Genomic DNA, 19,864 nt, shown 5'->3' on the forward strand with positions numbered 1-19,864 from the left:
TGCCCGTATTGGACGTATATTCAGACGTCCCTTACCTTTCAATCCACCTCCATCCATGGCCACTACTTTGATTGTATATTCCGGATTCGTTTCTCGGTCCAGGCAACACACGGCAGTCGATATGACACCCGTCTCTTCATCTATCGTGAAAATGAGCTCACCGTTTTCGTTTACCTGATTCTGCTCGATTGAATATTTTAGTCGAGCATTGGTTCCCTCGTTGGGGTCGTCGTAATCAGTTGCGGTCATTGTCATTACAGTCATACCTGAAATAAATAGAAATCGAAGATAATCCACATTAGCAACCTTGAACCACGCACAACGGAGTTTTTTGTTCTAAATTTCAATAAAATCACCTGGAACAACGTTTCTCAACCTATGTCCACATTCAGACTTGATAATATGGTCCATTAATATCAAGTCCGATAATAATTTAACAGTTTATGGTTCACCTCGATAAAACATGATAACTTTATTTTTACATATTCGGATGTAAATGGGTGCTGTTTTAGAATATTTTTAGTTGAAATAATACATCAACACAGAAATTTAATCACAGTGGATTTTTTTAATAAGTTACACACAATGGCCATAGATATCAAAAAAATTACACTAACAAGGAATCAATTTTATTTTTAAAAGTATTGCATTTACAAAGCCGTATTTTGCATTGATATGACATTAAAAGATATACTTTCCGAAATACCAAAACAATTGAGAAAATAAATTTTTCGATTGGTTTTTTTAAGTACGTGTATTCAAATATACACCGGACCATCGAGTGTTAATTCTAACTGAATCAAAATTTTTTTAATTTCTGTAATAATTAGTAACCTATATACAATGCAGTGTTTTTCAACTTTTTTTACTCTTGCGGACCAGTGAATATACGCAGTATAAAAATCTCGGTGGCTAGAGGAAATTGGAAAACAATAATTTGCGGATCGGCAATCCACAAACAAAAGAGAATCAATGAAAAAGAAATAAATCGAAGAAATATGATTTGCCGACCTGCTAATGGCCGAGAAGCAGAAATGCAAATCAATATTACATATGTGTAGAATTTATTTTATTCATTAAATCTGAAATTATGTAGCGGCGATATGAATTGAAAGAAATGTTTAGCAGACCGGCAGGAATTCCCACGGATCGGCACCGGTCCACGGACCAGCAGTTAACGAACGCTGCCCGTGTGGGTTCAAATGAAGCTTTTTGGATCACGTGGTATTTCCCTCTTTCTTTGAGGGACATACAAACCGTAGACAAGGTAACCAATATGGTGACTTCTTGCGCGACTCATGAAAGACGCATATCTAAATAAAAGAAATGTATAGAAATGAATCGTTTTTTTTTTCTTTTTCATGGGCGCTAGATATTTCGAAAATGTTCTTGAAGTATGAATTATCGATCTGCCTGTTTATGGTTCAAAAAATGCTTGATTACAGCTGCGGAATTTCTTCAATGTAATTTATGGGCCCATAATTTAATTTCAAAACATCCTAAACTATATGAATTTATGCAGTTGAATATTAAAAGGCAATAGAGACATTAATTTTCATGCTTGGGAAGATATAAATAAAAAGTTTGAAATCACGTGTTATTGTGCATGGATATCCAACTCAAAAGTAGGTCCGGCTAATTACATAATATTTCATTTTCTGGGCTTCGTATATATCTCTAAGCGAACTCAATATTTCAAAAACCGAGAATTCAATACAATTTTTAAAGTTATTGATGCGGCGGAAAACCCCACTAAATTTTCGCATTCCTACGGTAAAATCGGCAATTTTTTGTTATTGATTTGTATGGGGATCATCATACTGTGGTTGTCCTTCAAAGTGATGCTGATGATAATCATAACGTCTATTCAAAAAGCTGCATAAAAATTGCACCGTCATAATCATGGTTACCATATCTCACCGAGAAAGTGCAATCCTAAATAAGGAATATCGCTAATTGTAGCAAAAAAATTGTAGCCCCTTCGAATTTACTAATTATTGCTAATATTTCTGGGAGGTAGAAAAATAAAGGGTTACTGCTGCAAAAATCGGAGTGAACAAAAATATATTTTCACGGAAAAAAAAAATCGCCAAGACTTAATAACCATATTTCAAGGATGAAAAATATATTTATTTTTTGTTAATAATACTATTTTTATTTGTAACTACTATATTTTTTTTTCACCATATATCTAAAAATAATACATCTGTACTGTATTTTTCAAACCTGTTCATTGTAACAACCATTATGGGACATTCGTCTCCTTGGTTGTGAATAATATCATATAACATGTATTTACACAAATTGTAAAATAAATTTGAAATTTAAAAAAAAACAAAAACAAACTGGGATCTAAATACGGCAAAACACGGGACACCGTTAATTTTTACCAAAAACGTCGCAATGTTGTTGAAATTGCTGAGACGTTTCCAATATATGAGAAATAAAGGGCAGGGCACAAGAAATTGACGTGAAATATGTAGTTCAAATGAAAAAAAAGTGGAATCTGACAAATATGCATGTGAGATAAATATATATTTCAATCCTAATTAACATGGTAAGCTGTGATATTATCTTCATTCACAACTTCGGTAAACACTAAAAAATTCAAATGAACTTCGTTGAAAAACACGTGGAAAAAAAAAAAAAAATCGAAACGCAAAAATGCAGGAACATCCTGTAATTACGGGACATATGGTTACGACATGCATTCCATAAGTTTTGATTCCGTAGAATTGTTCAGTGAAACATTTTACTAGAACCATGACATTTCATTGATCTTAGGGTTGAGGAAGGTTGTGAAACGCTGATCTGGAATAATCACAGTCCCAAAAGTATGTAAAAGGTAATTAATTATTATGTCTATCTTTATCTATTATCTATTACTAAAATAATAGATACTTAACGCGGTGCAACTAGAAATAATTTAATATTTCCGATAAATAAACAATCGAATATTTTCTCCATAAATGATATTGGAATTTCGAAATCAAAATAAAAACCGTTTTGCGATCTGCGTAGAAATTTATCCAGAATTACTCATTTATCTAGAAATATTTACATACTATGAAATTTTAATTCAGTTATATTTGAAGTGCTTATAATATTTTCAATATCAGCATAAATATATTCAAAAAATTAATTTCAAATACTTGACAGATTATTTTATGTAAAATTTTACTTTCACTAAATGATTTCCCCCCCCCCTCTACAATTTAAAATATACGGTCATATTAAAATTGAAATGCTTGCTTTTCTACGAAATAAACTATTACATTCCGGAAAATAAATATTTGAGCTAAACTATTTGAAGATATATATATATATATATATATATATATATATATATATATATATATATATATATATGTATATGTATATATTATATATATATAAAATGAACATTTCATTACTCAAGTGCCATTTAAAAATATTTTTATTATACATGTATATATGCTAGAAAAATATTTTTGAATGTCACTTGAGTAATGAAATGTTCATCGGTGATATCTTTATACTGTATATGGTAATATTTATCGAATCAAGCGGAAATGTATAAAAACAAAGGAAATTTCCATTTGAAGTGAATAACGATCGTGTACACATGCGATATTTTTTGTTTGTATAAGATAAATGCGAAAGTGTTCAATTAGTTAAATACATAGCTAAATTTCATTAAGTGAGTGACGACTTGTGCTAGGACAATAACAAAATTGGATAACTATATTTATTTGCTATATCGAAAATGGCATCTCATAATATGAATCGAACCAGACACGTACGCAGGAAAGTAGGGGGGGGGGCATCAATAGGGGCCTCCATATCAATCAAAAATTAGAAAAGAAATTAATATTTCGATAAAAAAATTAAACGTCGAAAGAAAATAATATCTTTTATATGGTATACTATTTTGACCAATTTCGGTTAATTTAAATCAGTGTTTCTTAAAGTGGGCGCAATATCACCTCTTGGTGGGTGATGGAATGGTCCAGGGGGCGATAGAAGCTACGAGTATAACATAGGATCCTATCGGTTCGCTTGAGTTATGGGGGAGAGGGGTGCGTTGAGAGAAAAACATTCTGGAGAAGGGGACGAGATGCAGCAAAAAGTTTGGAGAACCATGTTTTAAATCAAGGATGATCAAATTTTTTGAGAGTGCGGGCCACTTCACTGATTTGTAAACGTGCCACGGACCATTCACGTGATGCCACCGTTTACTTGAGTTATTTGGAAATGTGCCGCAAGTGACTAACCAAGAATCGGGCTAAACGTGCCGGGCCGAAATGTCAGGAACGAAACATCGGAGGCGAAATGTTAGAGGCGAAATTTTCGTCAACGTCCGCTCTTCGGGTTTCTGATGCAGGGGTAATGAGAGAGTAATAATGAGATCTGGTAATATACCGATAATAGACGAGTATTTTATTTTTCCATAGAGCCTGGGCGGTGCGCGGAATGAAATGAAATGAATATACAGTAGTTGTGTGCCACCACCTATATTTTAGATTAGCAGTAGAAGTCTTATAGAACGAGAGATATGTAGGTCATGTGAGAAGAGAACTCGTGTAGCGTGTATAAATCATGTTCAGCATGTCGGGATTGAACATACCTGCAGTTCCGTTCTCCGTCACATTGCCAGCGTATATAGCATACGGAAAGAACGGCGCGTTGTCGTTGATATCCTTAAGGTTGACCAACACATCGGCGTATCCGACGAGTCCGTTGCCACCCTCATCCTCAGCGAAGACCGTGAATCTCCATTGAGACCTGCCATGAGGCAGATCCCTGTCCAAAGGTTTCAGGACGTATATCTCGCCGGTTGTGGTGTTGATGGCGAATTTGCTGTTTGCCGGGTCCTGGTCATCGACTCCCTGACCAGTCAAGAAATAGACGATGTCCGGCTTGCGGTCACGGTCTCCATCAGTAGCTGTCACCTAAGAAATTGATCCGAAAAAAACACCAGTCACGGAAAGTAGTACAATAAAAAAAAACCATTTATTCACTTCTCGACAAAAGAACTAATTGATCTGTCTTTCTTTTAAAACCGTACACAGCCTTGTGCTCATCATATCACCACAAATGTGATTAGTACATTTTACTTCCGACAGGGTGGCTGCGCCCGTCGGAATCAGTGTTATCTAAAAATATCTAATTTTTTTGAAGAGTGATTTTTCACTTCTGTCTAAAGTTTTGAAAGAGGTATTTTTGTAAAGAGAGGAGTATTTTTTTTTATCAATGAAAAAAACTATTAAAAATAATTACCTAAAATTCAACGGAGAATTTTCAATCCCGAACAAAATTTGGAGGAGTAAAATCGAATTTTAATGTGCGAATCACGCATCTAGACACGCATACCGAAGATTTCGACAGCTGGCTGATGCGAAGATAAATCCAGGAAAGAAAATCCCGGCAAGACCAGATGAATTTTCTTTCCTGGATTTTTATCTTCGCATAAGCCAGCTGTCACAAAAAAACCATCGTAGTAATAGCGGAGAGTGACATCATCTTCGGATAGACACGTATTGCTGAATACTGGAGGAATTAATTATTTTATGAACCCTAATCACACGAATTTATTCATGTACGTATGTATTAAGGTGCTGACACCTATCTTTCAAAGAAAAACCGAAAATAAAAGAATATTTTAATCTGCAATTTAACTGACTGATTGAAAAAAAATATTGAGCTAATTGTAGCAAAATTACAAAAACAAAATAAATAAATAAATGAAAATAATTCACTTATTAAAAAAAAATTTGAGAATGAAAAATTATCAATAAGTTAAAAACATTTAAAAACAATTAAATTTATTTTTTAGAACATAGGATTATAAATTGACGAAATAATTAACGTAGCAGTCACTCGAGATGATGCAATAGAATGCTTCACCGTAATTTTCCGTATGATTTTATATTGAAACCACAAACCTCTGTATGACTTTAATATACTTCACGAAAAAAGTATTTCTAAAGAAATTGACTTATTTTAGTACATTGAGAAATTCTATAGACCAGTGTTTCTGAAAGTGTGCGTCGCGGTGAGCTGGGGATATTGATTTGTAGGTCTATTTACGCTTTGAAGTGGTTCTTTTATAAGTAAAAATGTCTACAAAGATCTATTCTGGGGAGCTGCAGATGAACCATGAATTAGATTAGGGAGCCGTGGGGTGGAAAAAGTTTGAGAATCACACACAGCTATAGACGATGAAACATTTCACGGATATATGAAAATGCATTAACTTAATAGATCACATTCTTATTTTCAACAGAAATGAATTCAGTTTTACCATTTTTATATAACGTGGATGATTATGATAAAGTCAATTTTATTATTTCTATATGAAAGTCGGAGGCTAAATTCTATATATATCCAAATGTTCAAACGTTACATTCATTTTAAAAAAATATATACACGTGGTATTGAAAAGTGAAACATGAAACGCTTTCTTCCTCGAGATGGAAACAACATTTGATCAAACAACGGGATAAAATATTTTCAGATTTCTATTGGGTTGATGGAATTTCTTTTATTTATGTACGTATTTTCGCTTTTTTTGGCGAGTGTTATTGCTGAACTGTGAAAAGCAATGAAGTGAAATTCTTACGGAATAAAAATCTGGGAATTTATGTAAAAGAATGAAAAAAGAAACATTCTTTCTTTTATATACGAGATATATTTATACGATACGATATATTTATAAACGAGAAGAGACCATTAAAGATAGTGGGATGTCGATTTTATAAGAATAGAATTTCAAACAAAAAACATTTGAATACGAGATTTCTTCGGAGATCTCCAGTTTTAGACAAACAAACGAGGACTTTTTAGTTAATAAATGAAAGAAGAGATATACAGGGTGTCCTGTAAGTGCTAGCACGGCCTTTATCTTATCAACTGTCTGTTGTAGAGGTATGATTCCAGTTTAATAAATGCTCAACAGGCGTTCAAAAATTACTCTGTACTGTACCAGTTTTGAGAATGAAAATACAGTGTGTAACAAAATAAAAAAATCTAAATTTCTATACGGTCCACCTGTGCTATAACTTCCAGTTGAAAAGTTGTTGTCCTGTCTCTCATGATGCTAAAAAAATTCCATGTTTCAAAATTCAATATTTACGGAGATAATCGAATTCAAAAACATAGAGGAAATTTGGAAATACCGTTTTACCTGCGTTTAGCGCTGTTATTTCCCGAATTTCCTTCGATTTTTGAATTACAATATTTCTATGAATATTACACTTTGAAACGTGGAATTTTTTTTGTTGGCATCAGGAGACACAAAACAACAACTTTTTAATTGTAAGTTAGAGCACAGGAGAACCGTATAAAAATTTAGATTCTTTTATTTTGTTACACACTGTACTTTCACTCTCGAAACTGGTACAGGGTAATTTTCAAACGCATGTTAAGCCTTTTCTAAATTGAAACTGCACCTGTACGACGGACAGTTAATTCGATAAACGCCGTGCTAGTACTTACGGGAAACCCTGTATATTGATTGAGAAATTCACGGTGTATTGGTTAAGATAATGATAATTTTTTTTGACGGTGGAAACACATGTATCGTGTATAAACACGGACTTCGAAAATGCTTACACAATCATGAAGCTAAATAACAGAAAAAACGGTTTATGATAGAAATACGCTATTTGTTACAGCCAGTAAATTGGGAACTGTACCGAATTTCTAAATTACAATCCATTATTACGAGAGCTCACAATCATGGAGAAAATTGTCGCGTTATAAACGAATTTCATTTCTTTGGTGTGTCAGGTTGTATTTTGAAAAAAAAAATCTGCTTTGTTCTCTGCGTTACACAATCATACGTTTTGATAATATCTTTCTAATGTTAGCAAACGAAGAGGATTGCAGTCGTGAAATTGATTTTTGGGCTCATAGCAGTTGATTTTCGGAGACATTTTCCCCATAGAATTTCGTATGCTCGGATTTGAAGATCATACCTAGAAAGGGACATAGAATTGGTCGAAGGGGCGCAGAGAAGAGCTACGCATGCTCTTGTTGGCACACAAGGCTCGAGCTATGAAGAAAGACTTGATCTTTTTTGAATATGTTCACGGTTGGAAGAACGCACGTGTTGGGGGAATGATATGATCGAAGTGAAATTTTCAACGGAATGGATAGGATGAACCATGAGTTATTAATAAACCATCAAAACACTGCTACAGGTTGTGGTGTCATAGGGAGTTTTTCTCTAATAGAGTTGTTAATAAATGGAATAGCTCACCTCGGGGGGGGGGGGGGGGAGGGGGGCTTGTTGACTTAAAAATGTGATTTTTTTCCAAGCCTATCATTTGTTAGAAATACCTCAGAGCAATGTTTACATTGCGATGATGTGATTTATAGTAATCTATTCTTTTAGTTCAGTTGTGTTGAAAGAATCAGGATTTTTGGAGAATTTTCTTGACGTAATAGCGAAAGGCTTCAAAAATTCCAACTCACTACAACCAAATATAAATATAAATTTAATTTAATTCGCATTTTAGCAGACTTGCTGTATAATTTTTTTTCTCGTCAAAGGTTATTTTATACACAATATTTAGTGATTTCGTCAACATTTGGCAATATATTTGGCGAGAATTGGCGATGCTCCGTAATATTTATCGCAATTTCCCGTATTTTTATCGATCAAATTGATCATGAAGAAATAGAAACTTCATGAGCATTTTGATTGCCTCTGATTATATTTTTCTTCAAAAAAGGTCTTGAAAACGTCAAACTCGGTCGTAACGTTGCCTCTGTTATAACTACAATCCACGCCGCTTAATGTGATCGCACGGGACTCTGGGTTTCTGGTAATAGTAATAACCACATGATAACTATATCCGAAAAGTTCCGTTCGCAAGTATGGTGACCATGAATCCCGTTTGGTTAAACGGTACGTATGGCAAACAGGTGTTGTTAAAACGGGATAACCGTTTTTATTTCCCCAAATTATTGGTTGCAATATGTTCAGTAGTTCCATTTTTCAAAAAAAATATTCTATTCTAAAACGGGACCATCCATTTTTTCCCCTTTAAGCTAAAATTTTGCATTTTTGTTAATCAGGCATTGCGAGGCGTTGGAACGAAACTGTATACCACAAATTACGATGCTTCTTTTAATGTACAATACGCGTTTCATAGATCCCTTAAGGAAGTCTCTCGGGAAAAAGAAATTTAAATCTGGTCAAACGCAAGAAACTGATCAAGAATTGGAGGGAAGGGTTTTTTTTTTTGTTTTGCATTTGCCTTCACTATAGGAAAGGCCACTGCAAAAGCTTCTCCACACGTATACGGATAACAGCGAATACCATGGACTGATCACGACATTAAGTATGGAAATGTTTGTCAACAAGGGGAGGGGAAACACCTTCTAGCCTTCAACATAGTATTTTAGCATGATAACGATAACTGACAGGAGAAAAAAAAAATTAATTTTGGTTAAACTTTAGCTTCGGAATTCGGATAAAAAACTTCCGATAACAAAGAAACGAGTTTTTTCCCTGTGTTATGGTATTGGTCGGTTCCGTTTCTAGCAAAAGTGATAACAATACCCGAATGATAACATTAAACGCAATTCTAATAAGTGGCGTCGACTGTATAAAATTTCGTGGAATCTTTGATGTTGTTAAAACCGAGTTTGACTGTATTTACATATTTTGCCGATAGATGACACAGAAGTCTGAAGGGGAACTAAATTACTATTTTCACCATTTACTGCAATCATCCAGAAAGAATAATTGTATTAACATGCTGTAGCCACATAACAAAATTCGTGGATATCTGTGACAATGTCTTGACGTGAACGACGACGACATATGAATTACGTATGTCGGCTGAAGTTGGTTTTCTGTGGTTCCCAACTTCAAGGCGCAAATGCGAGCCGATCTCCCCGTTAAAAAGTCTCGCCACAGAGAGCAACAGTCCTACAACGGTAAATCATTCAACCATAACACTTCACTCATAGTTAGTAAAACTGGGGGCAGATGGCAGCACTACACATAACAAGCATTACACAGAAACAAACTATACGTCAGGTTGCACTACACGTACACGCACATTCCCGCATTTACCGATTCGTTGGGGGGGTTCCGCGGGTGGGGGGGGGGGTGCATGTGTGGTGTAGCAGTAGTAGGTAGGGGCTCGGGGATCCATGATGTTCTTAAGTCAGCCACCTCGTTGGGCAATTTGCCTGTTGTGGCGTTGTAATTGTATTTGTATTGTTTCCAGTTCCGAACGGTTTGGGGGATTTTGTTGATAGACCTGGTCTGATTCAAAGTGAGTGAGAGAGAGAGAGAGAGAGAGACCCAACAGGATAGCATCATATGAATTGTATATTCTCATTCCACGGCACTCCAGATATACTATTGAAGGTTCAAGGTTTATGTGAATTCAAATCTTAGAAGCACATAGATTAATAGAGATTATATGCAGTGTCACCTATTAGCCAAATTTGCAATCAATTTGGAAACTAAGTACAGTTCACAATGTAGCAGTTTCTCGACAGAAATACAGAAAAAATGTATTTTAAATATGATAGTTTCTATACTAAATTACTTTTTTTAATGATTTTAAATAGCTTGCAATTTTATTTTGAAGCATTAGCTTTTTATGATAAAGTTACATATTAATATTATATTTAATTTTATCCATTAAATAAATTCGACAAAACATTTATCAATAATGTATCCGATAGCATGCATTAGACGAGCTATTTCCCCAATGTGTGGAAACTTTCTGTTGTCAAACCTCTTCATAAATCTGGAACTGACCCCCCCCCCTTTTCACTCAAAATTTCATTCAGACTTATCAGCTTACTCGATAATATTTCTAGTCTTTGAACGTTGCAATACAGAAATGGTTTGTGTTATGTCCTCATTATAACTTTTTCTTTGGTGTTTTTGTTTATAGTTATATGACATGCCGGTTCTACAGTATCTGTACTGCCGAGTGAACTTGTTTACACAAAAATTTTGGCATGAACTAATCTTTTATTGATTTAAACATCTCTGATTGGTGTCTCTCGATTGTTTAAAATTTTATAATGTTTGAGGTTTTTGGGTAGCATATCATCAGCTACTTCCCTTATGATATTTACCCTTTTTTCTTCGACTGCGTTGTGTTTTATCTCGATGAGCACTCATTTCGCAAAGATTTGTAAACAATACTCTCCTGGCTCTTTCATTCTCTACTCATACATACACTATACACCTTACACACACATGTACAAACTTGTCTTTTTCCTTCACATACCACCCCTGGTGATCTGTAAGTCGCCAGACAGACTGCTAATGCTAGGCGGTGACGGAAGCGCTCAATTCTGGTCTGGTCTGGACAAATTGACAAGCGTCTCATCCTCGTTATGTCTTTGCGTTCATTTCATCACAAGGGAATGTGATGAAATGAAGTCATCTGTGGTGGAAGGACGCGTAACTGTAATTGACATTTTGTAAATGCTTTTAACATCACCGAAATTCAGATGACTCTTAGGGTATTGTTTTCATTTTTCTTGTGGAGATCATTAATTTCTGCTTTCAAAACCTTCCCAAGTATTTTCAACCAATTGCAGCTTTTAGAATTCCTGAAGGCAGTTTCAGGGAAAAAAAAACAACGGAGCTTAGCACTGCCACATTACCATCAGCTATTTTATTGGTTTTTGAATTATCGTAGTTTTTACCGTATTCATCGGAATCAGAGCTGGAATTCAAGCCTAAATCTGTTTATTAAGGCTGCAACGTTCGTGTATATTGAATTTTTGATCCTTTTCTCTGTATACACAGCCTCCTTCAACTTTATTAGAGAAGAAGAAGAAATTAGAAGTATTTTGTTGCCGGTTACGTACAAGCAAATACAATAATGTAGATCTGAAAGCATAAAATATACTTGAAAATACTATATCGTATAAGAAATTTCGACCTACTATTTGTCGAATCCTAAAACCAAAATAAATGACAGGATATCAAAAAATACAATTCATTCTCCCAAAAAAAAAATAGAGACTTTTCCAATATTTTTTTCCCTTGTCATTTTCAAGTCATTACGAATGATTTCAAGTAACAACATTCCACGGAAATGTACAGTTTCCACCGTAAAATAAAAATCTAACATGGAGGTAAAACTGAAAAAAAGGGAATAATATTTTTGAAAGCACTTGAAACAGGTAAAAAAAAAAAAAAGAAAAAAAGATGGTATTAAGACTAATGGGAATACATCTTGAACATGGATCATTTCGTAAAAGAAATGGCTGACCAAATCGCTAGTATTTGAAGTGAGGGAGGAAATGGATACGTAAACGAAAAAGAATTTTCTTATAAGAATTTATATGTATCAAATTTTATAGGTTGCATTGGAAACAAAAGTGGATCAGAAATTCTTAGAAAATATTTGTTTTAAAACTACTATCGAAAATTTTTTTAAGGCCACTAATAATGCAGCGTTTGTAAAGAGGTTTAAACAAAACTACATTTGTTCTCTATGGGATTACTCATTGTAAGTACAGTTATGGAAATATGTATGTATGTATATATATATGTACTTTTATGTCGACTAAACTGTTCTCTCTTCTCGGTGTTGTAATATGAGTTCTATTTTTTCTGTAGAGGCTGCTACAGGCTGTCCAAAATTGTTTAGCGGATATTTCTGCAACCATTGACTTTAGACTTCCAATTACAAAAAGTTTTTAAATGACATGCGTTCATCTAAGCGTGCATGGAGTTCATCTAAGGCGAGACAAATAGAGGCAGGTGACACCTTTATCCGAGAAACTAATCTCATCAAAATACGAATTTTATGATCGAAAATTCATTTAATCAAATTTTTAAAACGCTGTTGAATGCAAGAATCATTTTCTCAATGACGAAACAATTTCAAAATCATCCCAGTCAAAAAACAATCTGCACAGAAATTCGAAGACACGCAGATATTAGAAATTCGTTTAGTTGAAACTAATAATAATGATGATAAAATTGATGATACTAATTTTTAAAAAGATATTTTTTATCTTTTTAAAAAATCGTTTCCTTCTATCACCTCGCATTCAATTCTCCCTCCGCTTTTCCCCTTAAATATCAAATTGCCTCTTAGGGAATTTTGCTTTTTCCCCCCCTCTTATTTCTTCTCAGATTCCAGAACAAAATCTTGACGTTCGAAGAGATTCGATAGGGATGAAGAGAAATAAAGGATGGTAGGCAAGAAAATGATCGCCCATATAAGAGAAAATAAGAAGAAATCTCCCCTCGGGCCATAAGTGCTTTGTTAGCGCCATCGATAAGTGTTTTCAGGCCATCACTATTTCTTATAAATTTTTTTTCACTCTTTTTCTATTTGAAAAATCCCGTTTTTTTTCGGGACATTTTAAGGATTTTTCTCCCTTAAAAAAAAATAAATAAAATTCTAAAGTACCTTCTCAGATATAAATTAGGATATAAGATGAGAACAACTGCTGAGGAGGGTTTTAGACGCGGTTGAGACGCTGGGGATAGGCGGTGGGATATAGCAAATGTACATTGAAAGAATTGGTACTTGTATTCGGGAGAAAGCAATTCTTATTTTCAATTGTAGAACAAAGAGAAGGAAGAGAAAAAGAAACATATATATATATACAAGCTTCTATGTATAAAACAAAGGTAACAGAAGTTTCTTCTTGTATAAAAATAAGGGAAATATAAATGCTTATATATTTGTATGAATTATTCAAAAAAGAATGCGAAGTAAAAAAACAAAAACGTTATTTCTGTTGATACAAAATTTCTATCCAACAAATGGGCGAGAAATTGGAAATTAAAATATTTCTCGGATGTGTTTTCTTTTGTGTTTCTTTTAAAGGAGAAAATAGAAAATACAAATTAAACGCCAGTGAAAATCTCATGAATTCAAATGAGGCCGAAAACGTTTCTGAAACAGAAAAAAACCAGGAATAATAATTTCTCGTGAGGATTGTGCTAGGATTGGAGGAGGAGTAACAGATGGCGTTCGAATCGTAATGGGAACAGATGCTGTAACTACTGGTGTTTTCGTCTTTCAAGCGATTCTATGGTTTGGATGTAATTTTTGTGGATTTCCCTTCGGACACCACCGCGAAGAATGTAAAATGCCGTTGCTGGTAAAACTTGGGCTCAGCACTTTCTCCACCAACATTTCTGTCAGCGTACGTTATTTATCATGATCGTCAAAAGTTTTAAGTGGATAAGTTATCATGCTGCAGTGTTAGGGCGACAGGCCTATACAACGGTACAATTTATTATTTGATCATTTCATTTCACTCATAGTTGGAAAATTTGGTGGCAGATGGCAGCACTACACATAAAAAGCATTACAAAAGAACAATCTTCACTTTAGGTTCACAGCCCACACACACATATGCCGGCATTAGCCGCCGGAAGTGTACGTGTGTACCTAACAGTCTGAGTACGTATTTAGAGTTGTGAGTAGACGCTTTCAATGCTACCACTAGTTAACCGAACATGCACTTCGTACACATTCCTCAGAGGAATTTCTAAGGGATCGGTACTTGCAGAAAACGTGTTGTTTGCGTATATATGCACATGCAGACATAATGTATTTATGCTGTCAGAGTTGTGTTTAGTTCGTGTTCTTGCTGGTGGCTGCCGTCTGTCTTCTAGATTTTGAGCTGAAGATGATAAATGCTTGGATTTTCGCGTTATGTAAGTATCATGTCCTAGGTTTGCCTGCTCTCAGCGAAGCGATTTTTTTTTGAATTGGGATACATCTCGCATCCACGGTTCGAAGTTGGAGAAACAACAGAAAACCAATTGCAAGAGTCGACCACGGCACCACGAATGGGATTCGAACGTGGATCCTCACGATGAGAGTCCGGCACGACGCCCACACGACCGTACTGTGGCAACAGCAGAACGATGACTGGCAGGAGTATGGCTAATCATATCGAATTTTTCATCGCTGTAAAATAGCTTAGCTTTTCCTAATCGCACTTTGCTCTAAAATACAGAGGGTTATCCTGAAGGAGATGACAAGTTACATATGCCAGAATGTTCACATTTCTCCGGATTCGTTTCTGGAGCACGAAAGAAATCTCACTATTCAAGTGTCTAGATCGTGCAACTGTGGAATCTCTCCGAGACCGTCCAACCCTTTGAGAAAGAGAGCAAACCCTCCCACGATGGTCTCTTTGGACGGTTAGCGGTCATGTCTGTCTGTGTTGAATAAAGTATGAAGAAGATGGATCAACCACCAAATTTCATCCAATTACAAATTACTATTCATCAAAAAAAAAGTGCCGTTAAAACAATCCATCCACACCATATGGAATTTATACGAAAAAAAAATCCAGAGTCAGTATCCAAATCAAACGGAGATTCACATATTAAATTAGGCACTAAATAAATGAACGCCAGAACTTTGCCACTGGACTTATTTCGGTGCCGATATCTCTTCCAGCCCAGCTTCGTGACAGAGTCCGGAACACTCTATTTTGTGTCAAAAAGAAAAAGCTGTTAATGAGAATGAGAATCTTATTGTGAAATATAAAAAATAGATTTTCGACTGGTGTTCCGCGGAACCCTAGGGTTCCGTGAGCACTTTTTTGGGGTCAAACATCATAAATTTATTCTGCGGAATCAATCCGTGACGTTTGATTTACGTTATGATTTTTGACGAAACTTCAAAAATCCCAGAACCCGGAGAGGTTTCACAGGAAAGAATTTTATAGTTATTAATACTCGTAAAGCTGTTCTTTATTGAAAATTCTGAGAATAAAGTATGTAAATTAGGAGGTGGAGCCCCAGCATATCATTTTATTCAAGATCCCCCCCCCACCCCCATCATTATGTGGGACGGGCTTAAGGATACCACTTAAATTAGAGAAATATTCAAAATCAGTTTGGGTTCTGTTGGACAGTCTTATTGTATCAAGGGTTCCGTGGAAGGATTTCATAATTTCCGCGGAACTGCTTCATAGTCATTAAAGGTTCCGCGAGAGCTTTCACGTTGGAATTCCCTGATATAAAATATCCATCTTAACGAGTTATCTCGCTTAACACCTTATTGGTATTAAATTCGGCACTGAGTATAGAACGGAAGACTAATTTAATTTATGACTTTAAAGGTAAAATTATACATTTGAACGACAACAAAAAAAGAGTCTTGAAAATGAAACAAGTTATATAGTGCCTTGACTAGGAAATTTCGAAAAAAACAACGTGGTTTTTGCGTGAAATTGAGAAAAATGACGTGTGTGTGAAGTTGTATTTGGGATAACAAATATAAAGAGATTTTATAAAAAAAGATTATAACCCCCAATCGTTTAGATGATTTTTAGAGGCCTGCACGTGATTCCAAAAACACGTGAATAGTGAGATCACAATAATGAATGAAATACGATGCAGCTGTTCGAATAAACAATCTCGATACGAAACGCGGCCTACGTCAAAAATGTTGAATAAAGAGCTCGCTATTTTTTTTTTTTTTACGTCTCCCTCAGTGAGCATTTTTGAGTATTTGTTTTCGGAAATGCTTATCTCGAATTTTCTGCCCGATGAGGCAGGAATAATTCAAAAAGCACGGGGGCCAAACGAACCATATATCTGCTCACGAATACATGCAAAAGCATACTTTCAAGTTTCATAAATCTTCAGAGATATAGAGAAGAAAGAGTGAGAGGGAGGAGGGGAGAAAACGCGTTCTTGATCGGTCGAAAGGACGGAAAAACGCGTGCTCTCTTAAAGGAAAATTAATTTTTCATGCTCAAATTTGCATTTAAATTGGATACAAACTCCCGAAAAATTTCATGAGTAATTGCACCCGGAGCTCGAACCGAATAGCTATCCAATAACGTTCACCGCACCGAGTAAAATGCTATATTTTCCCCCCGCCGAATGCTGCCAAACTAAACAAGGTTGGCCGGGTTGGGAAGAGAGAGGAGTACGGTACTACATACACACACACGAACATGTGCTTGCCATTGAATAATGACGTTGCTTAACTCTGCTCATGTAAATAATAATTTTGCTTTAGAATAAAACGAGGAGAGGTCGAACCGACGGAGCCTTAGAGTTACGCGTTTCCTGCGTAGTTATTGAATTTGAGCAAAATGCGATCGATGGCCGTTTCCCTCTTTTCCTCCAGAAGTTTACCAGACGTGATGGTAAATAACCCTTGAAGACTGTAATTTCATGTCAAGAACCATTGCGTTTGACGTTTTACGAAATATAGGGCTTATTACATTCTACGTACATGTTTATATATATACGTAGATCGTTTTTCCATTTTTTTTATTTAATGGTGATGACCTTCAATGACACACTACTAGTCGGGCTGTTTTGTGAACATTTTGTGCCAAGGTCCTATCACATACAGCCGACGCTCGTTATAACGACCCCTGATCGTTCTGCATAAAATGGACGTTATAGTGGGAACAGTGTTATATGAAAAGTATCATTTTGAAGAGTGATTTCACTCCTTTCCATTATTTCAACGGGTATTTTTTAAAAAGAGGAGTATTTTTTTATCAGTGAGGAATAACGATTTTTAAAAAAAATGACATAAAATTTGAAAGAGTATTTTCACTCCTCGGCGAAATTTGGTTGAGTGATATTGAATTTGGATATGTATTGGCGAACATTGAGTGAGGGATCGTTGTATCGAAATTTTCAAAAAAAATAGTTTTTTGAGGGTAAATTTTCAATCCGTATTCGGACGGAATAAAAAATTATATTATTTACTTTTGATGCAAGCAATTTGAGTTATAATGCATCAGATCAGAAAATAACGAAATTATAATGATTAATTGCACTTATGTACAGGAATCTTCACTATCAAAAGTCAGTGTCAAACGCCTTAAACTGATAGATTTTGTTCATGTTTTTGGAAAAAAAAAGGGGCAAAGCTGAATTCAGACGTTACATTGGATTGAAACGTCTATTGAGGTCATATTGGATATAATAAAATGATACGGAGAGGAATGCATCTCGTACTAGTCGTTATAATGGAACAGCCGCTTTAACCCACGGATGTTATGACGAGGGTTGATTGTATTAAGATCAAATACCTTTTCAACTGAATTTCCTCAGGATTGAAAACATGGCAATGGGAATTTTTTTAGGAAATATACGGGTTGCACCATAAATTCGTAAATAATTAAAAAATTCATAAATTTGAATGAAGTGGTTTTATCTGAATGTGGTTTGCAAAAAAGTTATTTTCACGTAGAGGAATATTTTTTTATGCACAGAAAAAAAACAAAACAAATTAGTTCAAATTTCTGTCAATAGAGGACACTTAACAAAAGCAAATCGCTGTAAATATGCAAATAAGTAATAAAATACAGGTTGTACGATTAACGTTGTTCATTTTTGAATTTTCCTAACGTAAGGTTCTCATTTTCATTGCGAGGGTGACATTGGTGGATAAATTAAGTGCAACTGGTAAAGTTGTTTTACCTCAATCAGGAATCATCAGCTGAAGCTTTTACGAACGTTTTCGACACAGAAGATATTAAAGAAATGTTCAGTTCCAGAATTTTGTGATTTTTAGGTGCAGTGCCCTCTATCAATGAAAATTCGAACTAATTTTTTTCTGTGGCAAAAAAATCTTCCTGCGTGAGATGAACTTTTTGACAAACGGCATTCAAATAAAGCAACTCCTTTAATTTTATGAATTTCTGAAACATTTATAAACTTTTTTTTGAGTATTAGAGCATTAATATCCTCATTGCTAAATATTCTTGTTTTATAATTGTGTATGGCCTTCACTGATTTTGAGAGAGCGTTTGACTCTCTCTTCACATCTGCTGTTGTTAAAGTTCTACACGCAATTGGGGTACAGAAGACACATCAATACCATTAAGAAAATATATGACAAAGCAACTGCAACCATTGCTTTGGATAAAGGAAAAGCGAAGATTATACTTGGGAAAGGAGTCCGACAGAGAGAGAGAGAGAGGGTGACACTATCTCACCAAAATTCTTTACCGCTGTCTTAGAAGAAGTATTCAGAAAACTGGATTGGGATGGGAAAGGAATTAAAATAAATGGAGAATTTCGCAACCATTGGAGTTTCGCCGACGATATTGTTTTTATCAGCAGTAATTCCGACGAACTAGAAGAAATAATACAAGAACCGGCGAAGGCAAGTATTCAGGTGGGTTAGAAAATGAATCTGCAAAAGACTAAAGTTAAGTTCAACTCCTTTGCTTTGTAGAAGATCCTGCATCCTGCTCAACAGCACTGAGATAGAAGTAGAAAGCTATGTATACCTGGGACAAGAAATTACAATACACAACCGAATCATTGATGAAATACACAGAAAAATCAGGATCGGATATAACACTTTTGGCACAACTGTAATTCTGGAATACCACATGCCATTATGCTTGAAAAGAAAAGGGTTTAACTAGTGTGTGCTACCAGTACTGACCTATGAAGCTGAAACATTGATACTTACAAGGAAGACGATACAAAGGCTACAGGCAATACAAAGGAGCATGGAAAGATATATCTTAGATATCACGAAGAAAGAAAGAAAACGAATCACTTGGATAAGAAGCCACTCAAAGGTATATGATATCATCGAAAGAATTAAACGTCTAAAATGGAAATTGGTTGGACATATTTCAAGACGACAGGACAACAGATAGGGCAGCAACTAGGGGGGTGGGCAGCGGATCTCGTGCCCCAGGCGCTGGACCGGGAGGGGGCGCAAATTTTATTCTGAAACCTCTCCTTCAACATTACAAGGGGGCGCACAAAATGCGCACTTGCCACGGGTGACCAAGCATCTAGTTGCGGCACAGCAACAGATGGACCATAAGTATTTTGGGTTCGTACCCCCGTGGTGTTGAACGTTTGAGAAGGCGCTCCCACGCAAGATGGATCGACGATATGAGAAAAGTG

At 35.3% G+C, this 19,864-nt stretch overlaps 1 protein-coding gene across 5 annotated transcripts in view; it reads right to left on the bottom strand.

Moving 5' to 3' along the window:
• The window catches only part of CadN (neural cadherin), a 610,878-nt gene that overhangs the window by 38,776 nt on the left and 552,238 nt on the right, over nt 1–19,864 (bottom strand). For all 5 annotated transcript variants that reach the window (XM_089240252.1, XM_089240174.1, XM_089240398.1 and 2 more), the window contains 2 exons: nt 4,607–4,931; nt 36–266 (listed from right to left, as the gene is read on the bottom strand). In XM_089240252.1, the coding sequence (XP_089096378.1) occupies nt 36–266; nt 4,607–4,931 (556 nt within the window). The remainder of the gene's footprint in view (nt 1–35; nt 267–4,606; nt 4,932–19,864) is intronic.

This window comes from Pholcus phalangioides, unplaced genomic scaffold, assembly GCF_987345545.1.
Source record: "Pholcus phalangioides strain wild (caught in Gottingen) unplaced genomic scaffold, Ppha-v1.0 ptg000001l_1, whole genome shotgun sequence".
NCBI classification, from domain to species: domain Eukaryota; kingdom Metazoa; phylum Arthropoda; class Arachnida; order Araneae; family Pholcidae; genus Pholcus; species Pholcus phalangioides.